At 34.9% G+C, this 23,233-nt stretch overlaps 1 protein-coding gene across 1 annotated transcript in view; it reads right to left on the reverse strand.

The window, feature by feature from the left end:
• Positions 1-23,233, reverse strand: part of Su(Tpl) (Suppressor of Triplolethal) — a 236,481-nt gene that overhangs the window by 70,141 nt on the left and 143,107 nt on the right. The window contains exon 10 of the mRNA XM_090394333.1: positions 16,899-17,556. Coding sequence (XP_090250459.1) covers positions 16,899-17,556 — 658 coding nt within the window. The remainder of the gene's footprint in view (positions 1-16,898; positions 17,557-23,233) is intronic.

A 23,233-nucleotide genomic window follows, 5' to 3' on the forward strand; every position in this document is an offset into this window, starting at 1 on the left:
CAGGTAGGACAGCAAATATCAGGATTTCAGAACACAAAGACTACATCCGGTTTCACCAGTACAGCCACTCTGGGCTGGCAGACCATGCCTTAGATACCCACCATAGAATTCGTTGGAAGAAAACTTAAATAATACACCGCAGTAAGTTTAAGTACGAAGATTATTCAAGGAATCATCAGCAGCTCTAAAAAATGTTCCAAACCTCAACAAATTTGGGTGCATGAAACTACCTCAAATTTGGGAGACTTACATTATGAGAACTTCAACCCAACAGCCAAGATGACCAAATTAGCCTGCCAGAGGGCACCATTAGGACTTTAGGAACAATATTAGTTTCTTGCCTTCTTCCTCATTTGCTTTTGTTAGTGCCTGCGTGCACATACCATATTTTTATGTTCCTGAAGATGGCAACGTGACGTTGCCGAAATATTGAAGTTATTCATTAAAGTTGTTTTTAATTAATATCCTTTATATGCGTTGTTAATTCCGTAAGCTAATTACCAGTTACCGCATTATAGGAGAAACAATTACCTTGGATATTTTTAAATTATAGCCAACAGCATTCAGGACAACCATATTTTCCTTATATGCTTTTAATATGTTTAATTTCTTGTTATATTCTTTCTCTGTCATTATAAAATTCTCTGGTTTTCTCTCATAGAATTCTTTTTTTGATAAAATGTTTCTCGAGGTTTTGGGCTTTGCTCAAGACAGCTGCTATTAGCTGCTTAATCATGATTTCTAACTTTTCTTTCTAAGGTGCCAATTATTTCTATTTTTAGTTAGATTTAAGTGCACAAAGCAAAATTAAAAATCACGTAAAACAAACATTCCATTTGAAAAGGGGAGGAAGTCAAAATCCTGTACAAAAACTTTTCTAATCTTATAAGAATACTTTCTTAGTTATTGGAAACAATTTTCGATTGTTTCCAAGGATTGTCTTATCTAATTAAAGATGAAGAATATGCTGGAATTACATGCAAAGGATGCTATTATATATATAAAAAATGATCTTCATATCTCTCCACCCAAAGAAAACATATGCAGCCTTAAGGGGTTGCATATATTTTTTTAACAAGAAAACTTTTACAACCCATAAGTTGAAATGGTTTATAATCTTATATTTATTTTATTATATTATATAATTATTATTTATTCAAATGTTTTGATTCGCTTTGCTTATTAAATTATCTATTAATGTAATTAAAAAAAAGTGCCTAAATAGCTAAATATAACAGCTATTCAATTTAGTTAGGATTTGTTTAGGAGTATAACACCATCTGCATAAAGTTTAAAAGATGAGCTGAATATGTCCAATTTTGATATCGGTTTTAATGCCCTCCCCCTTTTTTTTATAACATGATCCAAACAGATGATGAATAACAGAGAGAAAGCGGGTATCCCAGTCATACACGTGATTTTATATCAAACCACAATCATCAACTGGAGAACAAACATATACACACACAAAGACACAAGCTGCATTACAATTTACACAGCATGCAAAATTATCACTAATTTGGTCAACTCTTAACACTGCTATAAACTACTTTTTTCTGAGTTGAAGGATTAAAAATTGCATTTCTGGACTTAGAAACTGGATTAATATATATTAATCTAAGTCCAGAAACTCTATTTTTACTCCTCCGCCCCCCCCCCCCCCAAACTCAGAAAAAAAAAAACATTATTTCAGTAATATCATTTAGAATTATGAATGCAAGATTGTAGCAGCTGTCTCTTCACGTCCCTGCACTTTTTTTTGGTTCTCTGCATGCTGGAGAGAGAGAGAGAGAGAGAGAGAGAGAGAGAGATTGCATTAATCTTCTGATTTTCAGAATACCTAGAGGATGCTGCTCTCTCCCTTTTTTGGAGTATAAATAAATAAAGAATTTATTTTTTTTTTAAATAAAAAAAATTTCTATAAAAGTAAAAGGAAATATTCACTATTATATATTAGGAGAGAATTACTGTATGCTACAAACAGAATAAACGACCTGATGTCAGACCAATTAATTTTTAATGTAACTGTTTATATAAGAGTTATTAAAATATAATGCATTATTTCATTTAAAAGTAAAATCAGATTCCTTTCAATTCAGAAAATCTGAGGATTGGTCTGATAAGCCTATGTTTTATAGTGCCATTGAACTGGAAATGAAAATCTTGCAGGTGCCAGTAGTCCAAAAGTGCTTCATCCTTCAATATTCAGAGTAATTCTCTGGTTAATAATACTGCATTAAAGCTAGACTCCTGTTATTTATATGGCTAGAGATCAATACCTGATATGAAAGCTTAAATTATTGAAATTATCAACAACTGAAACCAATGCCTAAAGTCTTGTAGTAAGATTGCTGGAGAATTGAAACAGAAGTTACATTGGTTGAATGTGTGCCTTCCATATTTTTGATATTAGGGTGGTTGAGTATAATTTCATAGGTTTCAATAACATGTAAAGAACAGGTGTTCTAATAAATTTGGTGTAGGATGATCAGAAAGATCCAGTTTCCCATAGTTTTGGTGCTATATAAGGAACAGATACTATTCTAATCAGTTCAGCATAAACTGTCCAAGGTATGAAAGGTTTGCAGTTTCCCTTAGTTATTAAATATGAATATGCCGCCTGTGTTTCTTTTTTTAGATTGGAATTATGCATTCTGTTTCACCTATATATGAAAAGTTACAGGTGCACTGGATTCATTACACCACAGGATGTGAAGGAGGGGGTGAAGGGAATTGCTGAAGGAGTTAAATAGGTTTTTTAGCAAGGGATTTAAAGGTAGCATTAAGGTTGAATGTAATATTCTCTTTTTCATTGATTGCTAAGAATTTTATTGCTACAGCCATTGTTTATAAATGCACCTGCTGATAATTTATAATTTATGCTTTCAGGGATTAGGGCATGTTGTTATTGCCGTTTTTGAGTATGTTTGAATGTGTGCTTTCCACTCCAAGGTTTTTTGTTGAGTGGCGATAGGTTTACTTGTATGTATTGGCCTGTAGAATCAACAGTTCTATAGGATAAATTTCTCCTCAACATGGTTTAACCTCTTTGCCCATGTATTGCATTCTGATTTTGTGTAGCAAAACAATTTTGACCTATAAAAAGAAGGGGCAGCCATGGACTTGCCACCATCCTCTCCTATTGCCAATTTTTTATAGCACATTTTGAGTAATATATCCTAGATTCCTATACTTTAAAACTCAGAGTTTGGTTCATATATGTTGACAATATTTTTGTTATTTGGTGGCATGGCTTCAAAACTTTAAACACTTATCAGCTATGTACACAAACAACACAAATGCATGTAATTTACCACTATAACAGAACACACTCCTATTTCAGGATACTCTTGTCATATCTTCCCTCAGATGCAGTCTTTCACTAACATAAGCTTACACATACTAGCAAATACATGCATGCAAACTCTTACCACCTTCCAACACAAAAACTTAGTCATTAACCCTGAAAATCAGAGCAATAACAATTTGCTCCAATGAGCAAGTTGCGAGCAAAATGAGAATTCAGCTCCAAATTACAGCTATTAAACAGAATAGGAAATGAGTCCCCACTAGACATATACGCATGATTTTTCCTTAGTTATTAAAACATGGTGTCGTTACCAACACTTCCAACATGAAGTTCACGTGGAGAGAAGATGCAAGAAATAATTTTCATGTGTCTTATTTCTTGTGTGATAGTGTTATCTTCATACTAGTAGAGGATACAGGATTGTACAGAGAATTTGAAATTAGAAGAGACCATCACTAAGTAGGATTAAAAAAATGAATATCCCAGTGAAAAGAAAAACATGGAGTGGCGAGGTTATCTGCAAGCATAGAAAAAAAAACAACACCATAGGGAAACATAAGGTGTTAAGGAAGAAGCAGTTATGGAGAAGAAAAAAGCATACTGAAAGTTTCTAGCAAATAAGTTGGCAGATGCCCTAAAAGAATACAGAGGAAAGTGTGAGAGAGCCAAGCTATGTGTAAAAGTGGCTTAACAAAAGTCTGGGAAAGAGTTTGGTATATTCTTATATTGAAAATAAAGATCAGAAAGGTGGGAAAATGCTTTGGAGGCTATTGAAAAAAGAGTACTATAAAAGGAATCAATAAAGGCGACATGAAAACTGAAGATAAGAATATCCTAGATGTCTGGAGTAATTACTTGGAAAGACTGTTAAATAAAACAAACAGTGACAGAACAGAAGTAGTAAATTTTCAAGAGGAATGCAAAAAGGAGTTTATCAATACTTGAGGTAGAAAAAAGCTATCAAAAACTTTAAATTTGGGAAGGCAGCTGGAGTAATCGATATTTGACTAGAAATATTTAAATATGGAGGTATAAAAAAGTTTTGCAGTTGCTACACTGCATAATTCAGAGAGCCTGGTCAGAAGGTCAAATTCCAGATAATTGGAATAGAGCTCTCATAGTTCCCATGTATGGAAAAAGGGAATAAAGCTGAATGTGAGAATTACACAGGAGAAATTTATCTACTAAGTATTCCGGATAAGATTCATGCAAGCATACTTGAAAAGAAGTTGAGAAAAATTGCGGAAGAGAAACTTGGAGAAGAACTAGCTGGTTTCATGCCAAACAGAGATTGTCGAGATCATTTCCTTCATAGTTACATGGCAATCAGCATTCATTATTAAAAATTATGGAAACAACTACCGTGTTATAGTAAAACTTCTACATATGCTACTTTTAAACCACCTATAAAATTAAAAAACATATTCAACTCTTCCAAGGGATTGCCAGCAAAACAGGTGTTTGATGCCAAGATGGCAAGAAAGATACCCAGAGGAATATCAAGGTCTAAGTGGATTGATTCAGCCAGAAGTACCTTAGAAGCACAAACTCACTCACTCATTATAACAAATTACTGAAAATTCTCAACCAGAACTCTAGAGGCACAGCACTATTCTGAAGAATTAGTATAGCAAATTATCCAGTACAACACACTATTTCTGCAGTCCATATGAGTTCTATAGCGCGAATCAACTGTATCAGCAATACTTTTTTTATTGCTGATACAGTTGACTATATATAATGGTCATAGAAAAAAATATTGTCAATAAAGCAAATTATGCTTGATAAGAAATTATATTCCTGTTTTATCCTTTATCCAAGCATAGATAAACGAAGTTTGTGCATGATCTTGTTAAGTAATCAAGTGAAAAAAAATTCTACAATTGTCAATAAATTTCTCCATAATACTATACCTAAAAATAAAAATGACATACATTACAGTAAAACTATACCTATTTCATACATTTGAGGAAATAGCAGAGAAAATACTACATGAATTCTACCTTAAAGCTGCCTGCAAAATTACAAAAAAACTTATTTAATTCTTTCAAGGATCCCCCCCTCCCCCACATACACCAGCTACTCCTGTGGTGAAATGAATTCAATGGACCTGTAATAACAATGAATGATTCCCGATCTGGAAAAATGAATACAAACATATCAAATTGAACAACAATGGAAAACTGTGCATTCTGATCATGTCCTGGACACTAACTAATGGTTAGAAAGGCACCTGTTTCTTACATCACACCAAAACTTGGTATGCACACAAATTTAAAGTAGCCAATGAAATTATAATCAACAACTCTAAACCCTAATAGCAATAATGGCGGAAAAAGCTGAAGAATATGGAAGGCACATATTCAACTCGTATCACTTCTGTTTCAGTTCTCTGGCAATCTCCTGCTCCAAGATGATAGGATGCAATAATTTCAGTCATTGATTTAGCCATGACTAATGCTGTTTTGTTATTTTGATTTCAAGCTATATATATATATATATTTGTGATACTTTTTTGTATGATATGTAGCTTGCCTCTTCATGCATGTGTATACTCCAGGATGATAATCTTAATAATATGAAGGCCAAAGCATTGGGTGATCATCTTGATTTATATTAAATACTCTAGCACGGTAGTTTACCATTGCCGATCATAATTCAATTCTACTGCTGATTTAAAACTTAAGTACAAGCTATACGTACTGCTCTACAAAAAAGTAGTCCCATTTATACTGTTGGCGTTTTGAAAAACTATTATATGTGTTTCCCAGATTCACAAAACTAAAATACAGATGCTTGTTATGTTTCATGTATATATATATATATGATGTATTTGAAATTAGGTAGTTTGAAAAGACATTTATTAGTTCACACTCATTCACAACCATTCTCTTGTAAAAGTTGTGGCAAGGCATTTATATATATGATGTATTTGAAATTAGGTAGTTTGAAAAGACATTTATTAGTTCACACTCATTCACAACCATTCTCTTGTAAAAGTTGTGGCAAGGCATTTTCACAGTCAAGTAGCCTGCAAAGTCATTTATATGGTCACACTGAGGCAAACATCTTGATTTTTATTAAATACTCTTAGCATGATAGTTTACCATCACAATTCAATTCTAACTGCTGATTTAAAACTTAATTACAAGCTATACGTATTGATCTGCAAAAAGTCCCATTTATATTGTATAGTGTTTTGAAAAATTATTATATGCTTTTTCCAGATCCAAAAAACTAAAATACAGATGCTTGTTATATTTGTATGATTTCTTGATTATTTTTTGAAACAGAAATTTGATCCTAACTCTCCTTATTTAGCCTAAATCAATCTTGTTCTCCCCCTCCCCCATGGTCTGATTTTGAGTATGCTTGCATGGAAAATTTCTCTCACATTTTTCATTTTTCTTTTTTTATAGATTGCTAAAATGGGAGCTGCATTCCAATTATCCAAATTATAATTTACTTATAATTTGTATTACATTTAGTTTAAAATTTTATCAATTATTATGTATAAATCTAGGGTGTGCTTAAGGGTCAAAGCTGTATAACTGAGAGGAGACCTCCACATAGCCTTTAAATGAATGCGGAGAACCGACCAGGGCTTCTGACCTAATGTCCAATCCTCACTTTCTCGTGGTGCACTCTGTTAGGTATCTACCTGGATACTGAACGAACGAGGATGGGCTAGCAATTTGGGATTTAGCAGACCAAATTGTAATTCTTATTGGCTTAAACCAAATTACAAAATAATGGTACAACATGACAAAATTTCATGCCGGCTGGGGCGTCACCCGGTTAAACAAGGCACCCCGTTGTTTTCGCCAGGGAACCAGGGTGAACAGCGAAAAGTCAGCTACTGGAACAAATCTGAAAAAACACCCCAACTCAACATCACCAGAGTTAAAAATTGGTACTATCAACATAAGAAGCCTGAATGGCAAAGAAATGGAGCTAGCTGAGGAATTAGATAAGTACCAGATCGACATAATAGGAGTGACTGAAACAAAAAAGACAAAACTGGTGAGTTCTTTCCGAGCAATAAATACAAAATGTTATATTCAGACAATGACAATCAAGAAAAAGAAGGAGTAGCCATTGTATACAACACACTAAATACGAGGCTAATCTTCTTGAATGGCAGGCAGCCTCATATAGAGTGATGTGGAAAAATATCAGAATGGGACACTGGACAATGAAACTTATTTGTGCCTATGGTCCCACAGAAGGTTCTACTAAGGTAGAAATGGAGGAATTTTTTGAGGCTTTAGAGAAAACAACTGACACAATGAGAAATGAAAATGTGGTCATTGTTGGGGATCTAAATAGCAGAGTAGGAAACGATTGTCAGATATACAAAAATATATTAGGAAAATTTGGAGAAAAGAACAAAGCTAATAACAATATCAAATATTTGTTGGATTTCTGCTCAGGACATGGACTGGTTATTACTAACATCATGTTCCAACATAAAAATATGCACAAATTCACATGGAGAGAAGAGGCAAGAAATAAGAAAAGTCTCACTGACTATGTTATTGTTGGTAGCGATGTTTTCTCCCTGGTGCAGGACAGCAGAGTGTATAGAGAATTTGAAATTGGAAGTGATCCTCATTTAGTCTTGAGCAGGATAAAATTGAATTTCATATTGAAAAGAATAACATGTAAGAAAGTTTTAAAGCAAATAAAAGTCGAGAAGCTCTCAGATGTCAACTGTAGACTAAAATACACAAGGATTATTGAAGCAAAAATGAAAGAGTTTGAGAACAGGAACCAAACCTTGGAGATTCAGTGGCAAGACTTGAAAACCTTGATTGATTCAGCCAGAGAGGCATGTGGTGAGGTTGACTGCAAGGATAGAAAATCAGAACTCCATGGCAGACACAGGAAGTTAAAGAGGCAGTGAAGGAAAAGAAGAAAGCATGTCAAAAGTTCCTGGCAAATAAGTCAGCTTGTGCTCTTAGAGAATACAGAGACAAATGCAAGAATGCTAAACACTGTGTAAAACTAGCTAAACAAAAGTCATGGGAGGACTTTGGCAAGAATATAGAAAATAAATATCAAGAAGGTGGCAAAATATTCTGGAGGTTGTTGAAGAAGCTTAGAAATGGAAGAAAGAGTGCTGTTTAGAGATGATAAAGGTGACATGAAAATGGGAGAAAAAGATATCCTTGAAGTATGGAGTAATTACTTCGTGAAATTGAATACATATCCATACTTGAAGTAGAAAAAGTCATCAAAGGCTTAAAATGTGGAAAAACAAAAGGAGAAGATGATATTCGACCAGAAATGCTTAAGTATGGTGGTATAAAAGTCTTGCAGTGGCTGCACTACATAGTTCAGAAGGCCTGGACAGAGGGACGAATTCCTGATGATTGGAGTAGAGCTCTCATAGTACCCATATATAAAAAGGGAAATAAAACTAAATGTGAGAATTACAGAGGTATTTCTCTACTGAGTGTTCCTGGTAAGATATATGCAAGTATACTTGAGAAACGGTTGAGAAAAATTGTAGAAGAAAAGCTTGGTGAAGAACAAGCTGGATTCAGGCCAAATAGAGGCTGTCAGAATCAGATCTTCACTTTACGACAAATAGTGGAGAAATCATCGGAATATAACAAAGATCTTTATTTGAGTTTTGTAGATCTGGAAAAGGCATGTGATAAGGTGCCAAGGGAGAAGCTATTCAATACGCTACAGTTATATGGTGTCAATGGGTCTTTATATCAAGCAATACTTTGTCTTTATTTGAGTTGTAAGTCAGCAGTTAGAATTGAAGAAAGTACAGGAAAATGGTTTAATGTTAAATCTGGTGTGAGACAAGGATGTACATTATCCCCTCTGTTATTCATTATCTATATGGATCACATTATGAAGGAAAGTGGTATTAAACCTGATATCAAAATTGGAGATGTTAATGTCAGCTCTTTGCTATATGCGGATGATGTTATACTTCTAAATAAATCCGCTACGAGTCTACAAGATTCCTTGACTAAATTGAATAACTGTTGTAATAGATATGGTATGAAGGTCAGCAATAAAAAGACAAAGACAATGAAAATAGGCAGAATCATTGAAAATGTCAACTGCATTGTGAATGGAGAACCTGTGGAACAAGTAGAACATTTCACCTACTTAGGCATGATTTTTAGTGAAGATGGTAAATTAAATATGGAAATAGACAACAGAATCAACAAAGCTGGTATAGTAGGATGTGAATTGAATAATTTCATATGGAATAAGAGAGAAATTAGTTGGAACACTAAATTAGCTGTATACAAGACAGTGTTCAAACCAGTTTTAACTTATAGATCTGAGAGTTGAGTCAGAAGTAACGACCCAGAGGAAGACCAAGATATAGGTGGAATGATACAGTACAAAGTGCCTTAGACGATAGAAATATAAGATCTGATAATATTGGAGTCTTGACAAGTAACAGACTGATCTGGAGGAAAATTGTAGATAGGAAGTTAGTAATGATGAAAATTTTTCATGTAGTACTATCATATCCTGTACACCCCTTGAGGGTACATGGCAGGAATTTGATGATGATGAGGAAATCTAGAGTACTATATGAGAACAATGTCAGATTGAAGCCAAATACAGAATAAAACAATGCCAGTCAAGATGGCTTTATTATGAGAGTTTAATGAGAGATTTTATTTGGTGTGTGTGTGTGTGTGAAATATATTGTTTCAAAAGTTAAAAAATTCCTGGAAGGAAATTGAGATGGGTGAGTGAATATGTGAAACGTAGTTGGTGAGATTTTTCAAAGTATTGGTGATTGTTGATAAAAAGTGAAGTGATAGAAGGTCTGGAGAATGAAGAGGGTGTCATGAAAGAAATAGTGAATATACATAGTCCTTCAGGACAAAGCATGTGCTAGAACAATCACAGAACTGTCAGAGGAGCAGTAGAGCTGAGGAGAGAGAGAGAGAGAGAAAGTGTGAAGTAAGAAAAAAGAATAGTGGCAAGGTGAGAAAAGTGAGTAAAAAAGAAAACATGACTAACTCTTGTTTCTATTGTGCAAAACTTAATGATATCAGTAAGGCTGAGAGGATGCAAAAATATAAAGTGAGAAGTGATTGTTTTGGCAGGTACTAATCACTTGAAAGGCAAAAACATACCATAAGAGAAGATATGAAAGTTATTGGCAGAAGCAAAAACAGTGAGAGAGTAAAGAGGCCACACTATGACACAAGTCAGCAACATAGATGAGACATGACTGCAAATAAATCAACAAATTGATTTTAAGTTGTGCAGAAGGTATAGTGTACTAGAGCTCCAGACTGAATTTGATAAATGAAAGGTATTACAGAAAGCTGAAAGATTGCACTTAAATGGATTTGGAATTAGGTGTCTTGAGTACACACTGATCAACAACAGTGTGGAAGTGTAAAGTAAGCTAGAGCTAACAGGAAGATTATGCAACAAAATGCAGAACCCTCTCTTATGTAATAAAATTAACCGGGATAGTAATACAAGGTGTAAAAGTAATTGCCTTAAGGAAATACTGCCAAAAGCATCAGAAAAAGAGAGAGAGAAGAGTATTCATTATTGGTGCAACGTTGTTTCCAAAAATTTACTAAGACATTAGCGAGACTTGGTTGACAACCAATGATATCATTTAAATTAAATTAGTCAAGAAATTATATTCTTAGTCATTCCTTTATCTAAGTGTGTGTAAGCAAACAAAGTTTGCATGTGAAGTATCTTCACGACTAGGCTACATGTATATATGGAGGCTAATGACTTCAGATTAATTGCCTTAGTATTCCATAATGCAAAGCACGTCCCTTTCAGATGTGTATAACGCTATGCATTATGGGAAGGACTACTGCCCATACCAGTTTCAACCTTTATTGGGGTCTCATCACCAGACCCAGAAAATTTACTAAGGTTGAAATAATGCAGAGGTCATATATTCCCATATATAAGTAGTAAAAAAGTGTGACACTTCATTATTAAAATACTCTCAATTAGAGCTAGTTGTGATGAAACCTTAATAAAGGTCAAAACAGTTTGGGTAGGGGCCCTTCCCACAGCACTACACACATCCAAAGGGGGAGGGGGGTAAGCTTTGCATTATGGGATACCAATTAATGTAGTCATTAACCTCTATATACAAGTAGCCTAGTTGTGAAGATACTTCATGTGCAAACTTTGCTTATACTTGGATAAAGGATTAAACAAGAATAATTTCATTGCTAGTTTAATTTAATTAATAACTAAGTGGGGGGAAAAAAAACTTCCCACAGCCAATGATATGCTTATGGGGATAAAAATGTGAGGATTATTTTAGGGAAGGCTAGAGAAGAGGATGAGGAGTAGTACTAATTGCTTCTGACTCAAATAAAGTAAAGTAACTACTGATATGTATATTGCAGCCAAAAATGCAAAGGTCAACAGGAGAGAATGAGAAAGAGATGTAGATGGCAACATTTCAGAAGACTATCTGATGTGAGACAGATATTAAAAGGACAAAATGTACAACTGGTTGCTACACCAGACCAGGGATGTGCAAGGGGAAGATGTGGATGACATGCATCAGCAAGTCAGCACAATGATGGGAGACTGCAACTACAGAGATACAGATTGGAAGGAGGAAAGTTCACATGGCAAGAAGGAAATGAAATTTATTCTCCTACTAAGAGATAATTTTAAGAGCATGTGACAGAGGGGGACTCAGGGTTTGAGAGTGCTGAATCTGGTGATATAGCACCAGAGGATTTCTCCATAACCAAGATAGCCAACACTGACTCCAAATGGGGAGTAATTGTGTGGTCTTTACTTGGAAAGTTGCCAGACGTGGAATTTTCAGTAAAGAATTTCTTATATAGAGTATTCATAACTATAAATTCACACGTATGCCACAGTAATTAACTTTTTAATAATATGTAAATATTTCATCTTAAGTATCATAAGACATCATCAGTACAATTATAAACAACAGTAGGAATTACATTAAAAAAAAAACACATTAGTGCATATGCTTACATTCAAAAAACACAGTGTTTTCTTAATATAATTCCTATTGTTGTTTATAACTGTACTGAATGTCTTATGATACTTAAGACGAAATATTTACATATTATTAAAAAGTTAATCACTGTGGCATATGTGTGAATTTATAGTTTTGGTTAAGAATAGATGTATGTGGAACTACAGGGGTAGGTGGATAAGGATAAGCTTAGGAGGCAGTTCAAAGCAATTCCACAGTGTAAAAATCTGTAAGGGAAGCATATTAGCAGTGCACAAGAGTAAGCAGGATATGCAAAAATAATGTTGTGGGGAGTATATGAGGAGAAATGTGATCAGAAAACTTACAAGAACAGTACAAGGCACAGGAAAGAAAGGTAACTAGCCTGGTTAAGGAGAGAAAAATCAGATTACGAGAGGAAATTAGCCAAGCAGGCCAAAGGAAATCCCAGAGGCTTTTCACTATTCAGTGAGTAAACAAAAGAACGACCATGGAAAGATCCTTAAGGAGTGATGATGAAAGGTAGGTGATAGAAACATGAAATAATTGAGGGCCTGAGTGACCGAAATTGCAAGGATCTATCATCATAAAGATACTGTAGTGACAGATGTGCAAAAACTGATATGGGAATAAAAGTTAATGAATTGGAAGTAGATCTCAATGCAAATATGGACATACAATTAGATAGGGTATCACCTATGTTTTTACAAGAATGTGCAAAGGAATTCACATTGCCAATTCCTTTGCATGCTGTTTCATCTAAGCTTCAATTCTAGTAAATTCCTAGAGAAAGATGACAAAATAGTTCCATTCCATAAAAGAGAGTGCAAGGTGGAAATAATGAATTTTAGACCAATCAGTATCTAGAGAGTGATACTGTATTTACTCGAATATAACTCACCCCCCTGATTTTACTTCATGAAAAAAAGAAATTAAAAAGTTTCGCATATACCTCGCACACGAAAAAAAGTTTAAACACGTTCACATCAGGGTGATAATAACTCGTTCCCCACAGTAAACAACATGCCTTCCCCAACAGCCACTATATTGCAGATGCAAGAAAAGCAAGTAGTTTTATTGTATCACTGAATAAGGTACAGAAAGATTTGCAGTCTGTGTAATATATTTCTCAACAAATAGTGCAAATAGTGTACAACTGGGATAAAAATGGCACTAACTAATAAATCACATGTCCCCACCCACAGAAACTATGCTGTATAGACTCAAGTAAAACCATATATTGCACTGGCAAACACAGTACCTAACTAAAACTATTGTCCAATTTTTGAAATTTTCGATGTCATTAAGACATCACATCGCAGACGCAGCATGCAAACAAGCAATAAAATTCAATTGGGGGTTGAAACTTTGTGCGAGTTAGCCCAGTAATGAGAAGTCCCATTGGAACGATAAACGGGCAAAACACCATCCCGTCGTGAACATGTTAAAACTAAGAAATATATAGCGAAGGTTATGGCAGTTTCAGATATTAAGGAATTCAGTTGATGAGAACTGGATAGTGTGACAGTTAATCAAGGCAATGCAGAATGATTTAAATAGGCTGATAGTATGGACAACAGATAATGAGTACCAGTTTAATATGAAAAAAGTGTAAAGTTATGCATTTTGAAATGAAAAGATTATGAGGTACTGCAATGATGGAACTGTGCTCCAGAATGAAGCCAGAGATTTGGAAGTGGTGCAGGTCAAGTAGAAAGAAAGTTGAAGTTGAGGGAATATACAGCAAAAGTGTCCAAGGTAGTTCATAGGATTATTTGATTATCAAAGCACACAATAACATGCAGACAAGAGGAAGTTATCATTCCCTTTATATGGCTTTGGCTTTGATAGGGACACATTTGGATTATTGTGCAGAGGTCTAGTTACCCAGGTCTCTTGGGAATGAGGAAGTCCTAGAGAGGATTTAGATCTACAAGCAAGTGACCAAGATCTGTGGAATGCTCCGTCTGAGGAGAGAGTGAGAGTTTGTGGGTTGCAGATGTTGACTGATAGGCAAGAAAGAAGGAATATCATAGAAACTAAATTACTATAAGGGAAAAAGCAAGGGATCATTCCTGGAAATTGAGTAAGGTGTGGTAAGTAGCCTCAGGACTAGATTTTTTCACGTGGAGAGTAAAGCATGAGCAGAATGGGTTGCCATAATTTTTTGTGAGTGCTTTGTTGGTGAATGTATTCATGGAGAGATACAATAAGTATTATATGGATAGTCTGGGTCTGTCACCATGAGTCTTTGGAGTCTATGAAGATTCCCATGCAGTATCATCAGTTTTTAAGCCATTCTGCAATTCTTTTCACAGTACTCTTTCTTTCTTTTTAAGATTTTTTTTTTCAATATCTTTCAGAACATTTTCCCATCTACATATTTATCTTTAATATTCTTACCAGTCTCCCCATGGCTTCTGTTTAGCTACTTTTGTACAAATGATTTTCTTACCAATTTTTTTTCTCTATATTCTCTGAGGGCACCTGCTGATCACAAAATTTTGATCTCTCTTTCTCTCTCCCCATGCATAAAATATAGAGACAACTGTACATATTTTTTCTTTTTACGATGCTCTTCATTAAATGGTAATCACTTCCAAGAACAAATCCCCTGTATATTCTTGTATTGTAAACCAGTTTGAAGATGACAGTAACACAATCACACATCAACAATAACACAATCACTTTTCTCATGTGTCCTTGCTATGAATTTATTAGCTTTATGTTGGGACATGGTATTAATCATGTTAGTTACTATTATAATATTGGAAATAACTCACGTCAATTATTCTTTATTTGTAGAATTTTCACCTGAGTATCACAAGCATCATCAGTACAGGTACAAGGCTAATTAAACAACTGTTATATTCACAAAGTGCCACTTAAGTAGCTAAGCTTAAATTTCCTAAATTTATTTAATTATTCAATTATAATTTTAATTTTTTTTTAATAATTAAAAATATATATGTGTATACAGTTATATGTTAGGAAAGATTTGCTGCTTTATAAAGTATTATCTCCCACAAGGGGGAAAGACATGGACCATTGGATCTGTTTAGGTTAGGGGGAGTGAAGTAATGTTTCACATGTTTCTTTAGCCGTTCCATTAGGAACCGACTTTTGTGGTTGACTTTTGTCTTGTTCCACTTAACTCTGTGTCTGGTGTTGATGGCATGTTCTGCAATTCCAGACTGTTCGGGTTCAAGGTACTGGATATACGACTAGTGTTCTTCTAACCAGACCTGAGCAGATCTTCCTGTTTGTCTGAAATATGATAACCCCCACGAGCAGGAAATCTGGTAGACACTGATAGCTCAGATGTGGGAACTTGTACTTTGAAGACATTAGGAATGTGGAGGCCAGACAGATATTTAGTGGTTTTAGCACCTTAGTTATGCATTCACTAACACCTTGTACATAGGGGATAGGTATACGTGTAGGTTCTTCTGTACTTGAAGAGGATGCTGGAGCATGACTACTTTATTACTTCACTCCGTTCCATTAGTAATATGTCTACTCATGGTATTTCCTTACTGAAACTTAAACCATGTTAGTCATATCATGAAGAGAAATCTAGCAGGTATTTACCATTAACTTTGATCTCCTCTCCAAATTTTTGCACATTTTTGTATGCCTGGGATTCATTTCTTACCCTGCTGTTCAGGTCTTCAGCAAGAACCAGTGCTTCCTTTTTTTTACACCATATAGCTTCTCTAATGACTCAGAAATTTCTCTTCTTCCCTACTAGAACTTATTTGTGCTATTGTTGTGCAATTTCTGATTGTGAAATTTGTTCATAGGACTCTACTTAAATTGTCTCTGTTTAAATTATGGTTAAACACTATTTATTCCTTTCTTGCACGTATTCCTATTGCCTGAATATAGCGTCTTATTATTTAGAAATATCTTACCTATTGTAGTGTCTTTTGTTTTGTTAACATCAATTATGCCGACATGGTATTTCTAGAGTTACTTTCCTTGCTCTACCTCTTTTTCACTGATGTTTATAAGGTTGACAGTGCTAGCTTCAATTCTGTTGGGTTTGAGGGATTGTTTCAGTAGATAACTCTTGACTGTTTTGTCCAGGTAATGTCCCAGTCATCATGACATTTGTTCATGTGGTATAATTCTGTGTGTAGTTTAAGCTATTAATATATATGATATGGTTAGTTAACTCCCAAACTGCTAGCCCATCCTTCTTCACTCAGTATTCCAGATGGATATTTAACAATTGGTTGCCCCATAACAAAGTTGGATTGGACACTGAGTCAGAAATCCTGGTCCTGCATTTCTTACATGGAGGTCTCCCGCTTTACACCCTGCTTTTTTAAATTTAATAATCAAGTCAGCACAACTTTCTTGATCACCATACATTTATTTTATGATGACTTTTAACACTTCTTCTACCTCAAATATAATATAATCAATAAGTTTCCTTTAAAATCGTATAATAAGATCCTCGTTTATAGTTGAAAAGAGGAGAGAAGTGTAGCTAAATGTTAAACACATATAACAAACTGATCATTATCAAGAATCTACAAAAATCTTGCACTTCTCATATTTATGACTAACAAGCTTATATATGCTGATAATTAAAAAACTTACCTTTGGAATCCATACTATCCCTACTTTCTGGGCTAGAATTTGGTGATGAATGACAAGAACCATTACCATTTGTTGTGGAGCTAATTTTTGAACGACTTAATCCACTGTGGCTATTTTCATAACCATTTTGATTTTCACTATTAAAGCCACTAAATTTATCACTGTAAAGTTCATGCTTTGAAGGAAGTATATGAAGGTGAGTATTCGAGTCAGGTGAAACTTGACTAACAGCAAAATGCTGGGAAGAGTCAGCAGGCCGCATTGTAGATTCTACTGATATGCTATGAGCATTTTTGTCTGGAACTCCTGAAGAAGAGTTCAAATAATATTTCTGCACACTATTATCAGGAGGAGGAGGGGGTAAAGGAGGTGGAGGAGGGGGTGGAGGAGGAGGAGACTTCTGACTGGAGTACTCTGAATTTATTAAATTAGTTACATTGGTCCTTAAATGCCGATTAAGTGTATCATCCTTCCTAGGATTATGCTGTAATCCATTAGAGTCAGGTTTCACATTTGAAAGTACTGATGAGTCAGGTTTTGAGTAAAGTGGCAATCCTGAACCAGATGATGACACATTGCTGTTATTTTCTAAGCGGCTATAATGAGATATTCTTTGTTTCTTGGTACGCTGAGCTTCATATTCCATGGAGCTTCTTTTCTGAAAATGAATGGATTTTGTTTAACTAGACTAGAAGTAAATAGTGAATAAAATCTCCTGAGAATTTAAATATTAGGACATAATACACAATAACAAAAATATAATTATTTCATTAACAACTACCTTGAAATTTTTGAAAAGTATTTGTACCTTTAGTGTTAAGAAAGAGTTTGTTTTAAAGTGACAGTTACTTTCATAAAAACTGTCTAGCAATAATAATAATAATAATAATAATAAAGAGATTAATTTCAGAAAGAGTGCCAAAATTCTGCTATATTAGCAATATTAGAGAGGAATAAAGTCTAAATCTATATATATATGGCACTAGTTACCTTACCTCTTCTTAGTAAATAATCGACTTATAGGCTTATAAATTTTATTTATTGTTACAGCAAAACACTATTTGGTTAAATGCAAACTATAACTCTCTAAAAAAAAAAACTGATTTAGATCACTAAGTTATTCACAGATAATAGACTACAGGAGCTGTCTTTGCATATGCAGTACTATAATGCTGATTCTCCCAATTTTTGTTGCATTTTCTGTTGCGATAAAATAAGCTGAAATTAGAGTGCTAACTTCTAAAGTCTCAGTATTCCAAGTTAACCACAACATCTCAAGCTTTGTTACTATTTGCTAGCGTAATGGAGATCACAAATAAGTCAGTGTCATAGGTTATTGTTTGTCCATAACATCTTAGAGCTATTCTGAAATATCTATAATTCCTTTGCATAACCACCTCTTTTTTTTTTACTGATGCTTCTATCTTCAATTATGATGAGCCTGAGGTTCTTTAAATAAAAAGGAATCCCCATAATTTTAGCTTCCTTAAACTGTATATTTTCCTTGCTCAAATTTACCACCATCTCTATGCTAAAACAAAACTTTGTCTTTTCATGTATGTGTGTGGTACTAAATAGTCCAACTTGTAAGCAGCAACGTATTCCCTAAACAGGTAGTCCTCTTAAAAATATTTGAAGAATTATGGAATATCCCACTCACAAAATGCAATAAATATCGCATATTTTCTTAAGTATCATGAGCAAGCTAAGGTTAGATAATATCAGATTTTCTGCTCTGGTGACTAAACATGGTACAAATTTTTTTAGACCACTTAAGGTCTTGCTTCTAATAAACAGGATGATGGTTGCATAATGGGAAATGAAAATCATCCGTCACCTATAGGCATTCACTAATATCAATGCCTGTGATTGGTGAACCCACAATCTGCTACTTCGAGAGGATGATACATCAACTTAGCCAATCAGGCCAGCATATAAAGCAATTTATAACACAATATGAGTATTAAATTTCTATACATGAAATTTAACAATATTCAAAAAAATAATCATTGTGGAGGGAAATGAGAAAATAATCATAGTTTATTCTTTAAATAAAAAGAACAATTACAGCTGAAAAATAATTATTTTAAATTATCTTCGGTGACGCAAAATATGATCTTATAAAAAAGCTCCACTGCTATTCATGTACTATTAAATATCATTAATGCAACAGATATATAATTAATCCCAACTGAAAAAAAGCAACTTTTTAATTTTGCAAAAGCTCAATTTTTTACAATAGTATGAAGAATTTATGTTGCCAATGCTTTAGGAAAAATCACAACTTTTATTAATGTTACAGGATTTTAGATAATATTTTTTACATGACCTTTTTTTTTTTCTAAGAACATCCTTACAAAGCAAGCTGGGTGCAAACAGAAGCATGTTACTGATCTAAAAGGAATGATAATTGAAATTATGTATTATAAATTTAGCATATGAAATTCTGTTCTAGGAACGAGGAAGTGTAAAGCACTATTTCACAAACTACCTGCAGAGTGTCTCCATTGATCTTTCATTAAAAGGCCATCAGAAGAAAAAAACAAAACAACTCACTAGCCTCGATACTAATAGGTCTCCTAGTCCAGATGGTATCTTTCCAGTTTTACTAAGAGCTACAGCACAAGAACTGCACATTCATCCAGTATCACCCCTGCAAGCTGTCATACTCATCTGGCATATACACACCCAATCTCAGGTGGACACTTTGGAAAAAGTTGACATAAATGTGAACTCCTAGTTTTATCATTTTTAAAAAATTTCCTCCTTAAATTTCACCACATAAAACCATATTAGCATTTCTTAAGGGCTAAATATTACTGTGAAACCTGTAAGTACTCTTTAAATGCTCCAGAACAGTCTTTTTTACCAGTTCAATATTGGCCACATTCAAGCACCTGCAATAAAACCCAACAGTGACAGAGGGTTCTAGGCATAGCTAACACAACAACAACACAATCAGCACTGACAAATGCAATGATGCTATTGGGTGTCACAACTACAGACTAAATGTCACATATACAAAAAAGGTCTTCTGTAGAATTTTGGGTGCCACTGGTCACATGCTTGCAAACTTCTTGCAAACCTGAACCAGCCTTTCTACTGTCCATCCCTTTAGTAAAATGGCTCCTAAATTTAGAAAAATGCACCGAATGCTTGGAGACAGTGTCTTTTTGCTACTGATGACACTTTTTCTCATAAAATGAAATCAGTAGAGGAATCAGAAACTAGAACTAGATTCACGATCAGTACCTCAACAAAAATCGCTCTCCAATGATGCCAGCCTGCTTCGAAGCCTTGTTGTTTCAATGGTAGATGACTCAATCAAGCCAAGCATAAAAATGACAATGCCATCACCCTAAATTTTCACACCAAAAGTGACAAAATGCTGAAGGACTACACCACCAAACTAAAAATGCAGTTTCAATCCCAGAAAAATTATCAGATGCCACCTTTTTTGGGACCATGAACAAAAGAAGGGATGGAACAAATTTCTTGCAATGGTGAAAGTAACTAGCAATACACCGATAGGTACCTCGGAATTAACTGTGGCTGAGAAAAACAACCTCAACCTCTCTTCTCTTTCAACCAGTGTGAACAAGGTCAGTGACATCACCAACAACTGGAAGGGAAATGATAACCAGTGATGAAATGTGGAACATCAACTACAAAAGAGGAATACCATACTAGAATATACATGCATCACAGAAGTAATCCTCACTGGTATAGAACATATATTTCCCATTCCACACTAATTCCAATTGCCTAAGTGAGCCATGGTTCTCCAAAAGATGTGTCAAGGCTTCTAATACATATCTTGGAGACCAGAATACAAGTACTGAAAAGCAAATATGTGTGACCCATATTCTGATCAGTAACAAACCTCACAGAGCCTCAGATCCACTTTCATAAACATATATGTCACAGCTCCAATCTCAACAATGTCCACTTCCATCTGCAAAACCTCACCTGCTTTTCCTGGAAGAAACCCAAATTTCAGCTTTGCCAAGCATTACTCATCTCAACTTTCACAAGCAGTCACTCTTTGAAACCTAATGTTCCTAATAGCTTGAGGTGGTATTCAAACTCAGAATCTCCCGACTATGGTCTTTTTTGGCTGAAAATCTGTTTGCCTCATCCTGTAAAATTCATATGATCTCTTTATCACTCTTCCAGTGCCACCAACAGTTCTGAACTTTTCAACCTTCCTATTCTTAAATGCCAATGTCCTTCAGCCCAATTTCCTAACAGTCTGATTACTTCCTTAGAGATTTTAGCATTCATGATATTAACTAGCTTTCTTTCTCAACCTGCACAGACCAACCAGGCAGAGATACCAAGACATGCCAGAACAAATTACCTTACACAAATTGTTAATTTGCACACTAGAGTACCAAATAGGGGTGCTTAAAGGTCAAAGCTGTATAACTGAGAGGAAATCTCCACATAGCCTTTAAAAGGAATGCGGAGAACCGACCAGGGATTCTGACCTAATGTCCAATCCTTACCTTCTCGTGGTGCACCATGTTGGGTATCTACTTGGATACTGAACGAACGAGGATGGGCTGGCAATTTGGGATTTAGCCAACCAAATTGTATTCTTATTGGTTAAACCAAAATAAAAAATGATGGTACAACATGACAAAATTTCATGCCGGCTGGGGCGTCGCCCGGTTAAACAAGGGCCCTGTTGTTTTCGCCAGGGAACCAGGGCAAACAGCGAAAAGTCAGTTACTGGAACAAATCTGAAAACAAACCCCAACTCAACATCACCAGAGTTAAAGATCGGTACTATCAACGTAAGAAGCCTGAATGGCAAAGAAATGGAGCTAGCTGAGGAATTAGATAAGTACCAGATCGACATAATAGGGGTGACTGAAACAAAAAAGACCAAAACTGGTGAGATCTTTCTGAGCAATAAATACAAAATGTTATATTCAGACAATGACAATCAAGGAAAAGAAGGAGTAGCCATAGTATACAACACTAAATACGAGGCTAATCTTCTTGAATGGCAGTCAGTCTCAAGTAGAGTAATGTGGACAAATATGAGAATGGGGAACCGGACAATGAGACTTATTTGTGCCTATGGTCCCACAGAAGGTTCTACTAAGGTAGAAGTGGAGGAATTTTTTGAGGCTTTAGAAAAAGCAACTGACACAATGAAAAAGGAAAAGTTGGTCCTTGTTGGGGATCTAAATAGCAGAGTAGGAAATGACTGTGAGACATACAAAAATATTTTGGGAAAATTTGGAGAAAAGAGCAAATCTAATAACAATGGCAAATATCTGTTGGATTTCTGCTCAGGACATGGACTGGTTATTACTAACATCATGTTCCAACATAAAAATGTACACAAATTCACATGGACAGAAGAGGCTAGGAATAAGAAAAGTCTCATTGACTATGTTATTGTTGATAGTGATGTTTTCTCCCTGGTGCAGGACACTAGAGTGTAAAGAGGTTTTGAAATTGGAAGCGATCACTATTTAGTCTTGAGCAGGATAAAATTGAATTTCATATTGAAAAGAATAACATGTAAGAAAGTTATAAAGCGAATAAAAGTTGAGCAGCTCTCATATGTGAACTGTAGACTAAAATACACAAAGATTATTGAAGAAAAAATGAAAGAGTTTGAGAACAGGAATCAAACCTTGGAGATTCAGTGGCAAACTCTGAAGAAAACATTGAGTGAATCTGCCAGAGAGGCATGTGGTGAGGTTGTCTGCAAGGATAGAAAAATCAGAACTCCCTGGTGGACACAGGAAGTTAAAGAGGCAGTGAAGTTAAAGAAGAAAGCATATCTAAAGTTCCTGTCAAATAAGTCAGCTTTTACTCTTACAGAATACAGAGACAAATGTAAGAAAGCTAAACACTGTGTAAAACTAGCTAAACAAAAGTCATGGGAGGACTTTGGCAAGAATATAGAAAATAAATATCAAGAAGGTGGCAAAATATTCTGGAGGTTGTTGGAGAAGCTTAGGAATGGAGGAAAGAGTGCTGTAAAAGGAGTTAGAGATGATAAAGGTGCATGAAAACTGGAGAAAAAGATATCCTTGAAGTATGGAGTAATTACTTTGAAAAACTGCTAAATGAAACAAGCAGTGATGACAGCACAGTGATAAAAAAACACTGACCAGGCATGCAGTCAGGAATACATATCCATACTTGAAGTAGAAAAAGCCATCAAAGGCTTAAAATGTGGAAAGGCAGCAGGAGTAGATGATATTCGACCAGAAATGCTGAAGTATGGTGGTATAAGAGTCTTACAGTGGCTGCACTGCATAGTTCAGAAAGCCTGGATAGAGGGACGAATTCCCGATGATTGGAGTAGA

The sequence above is a fragment of the Typopeltis vanoorti genome, chromosome 6 (genome assembly GCF_054136105.1).
Source record: "Typopeltis vanoorti isolate ZY-2024b chromosome 6, IOZ_Tvanoo_1.0, whole genome shotgun sequence".
In the NCBI taxonomy this organism is placed as follows: Eukaryota; Metazoa; Arthropoda; class Arachnida; order Uropygi; family Thelyphonidae; genus Typopeltis; species Typopeltis vanoorti.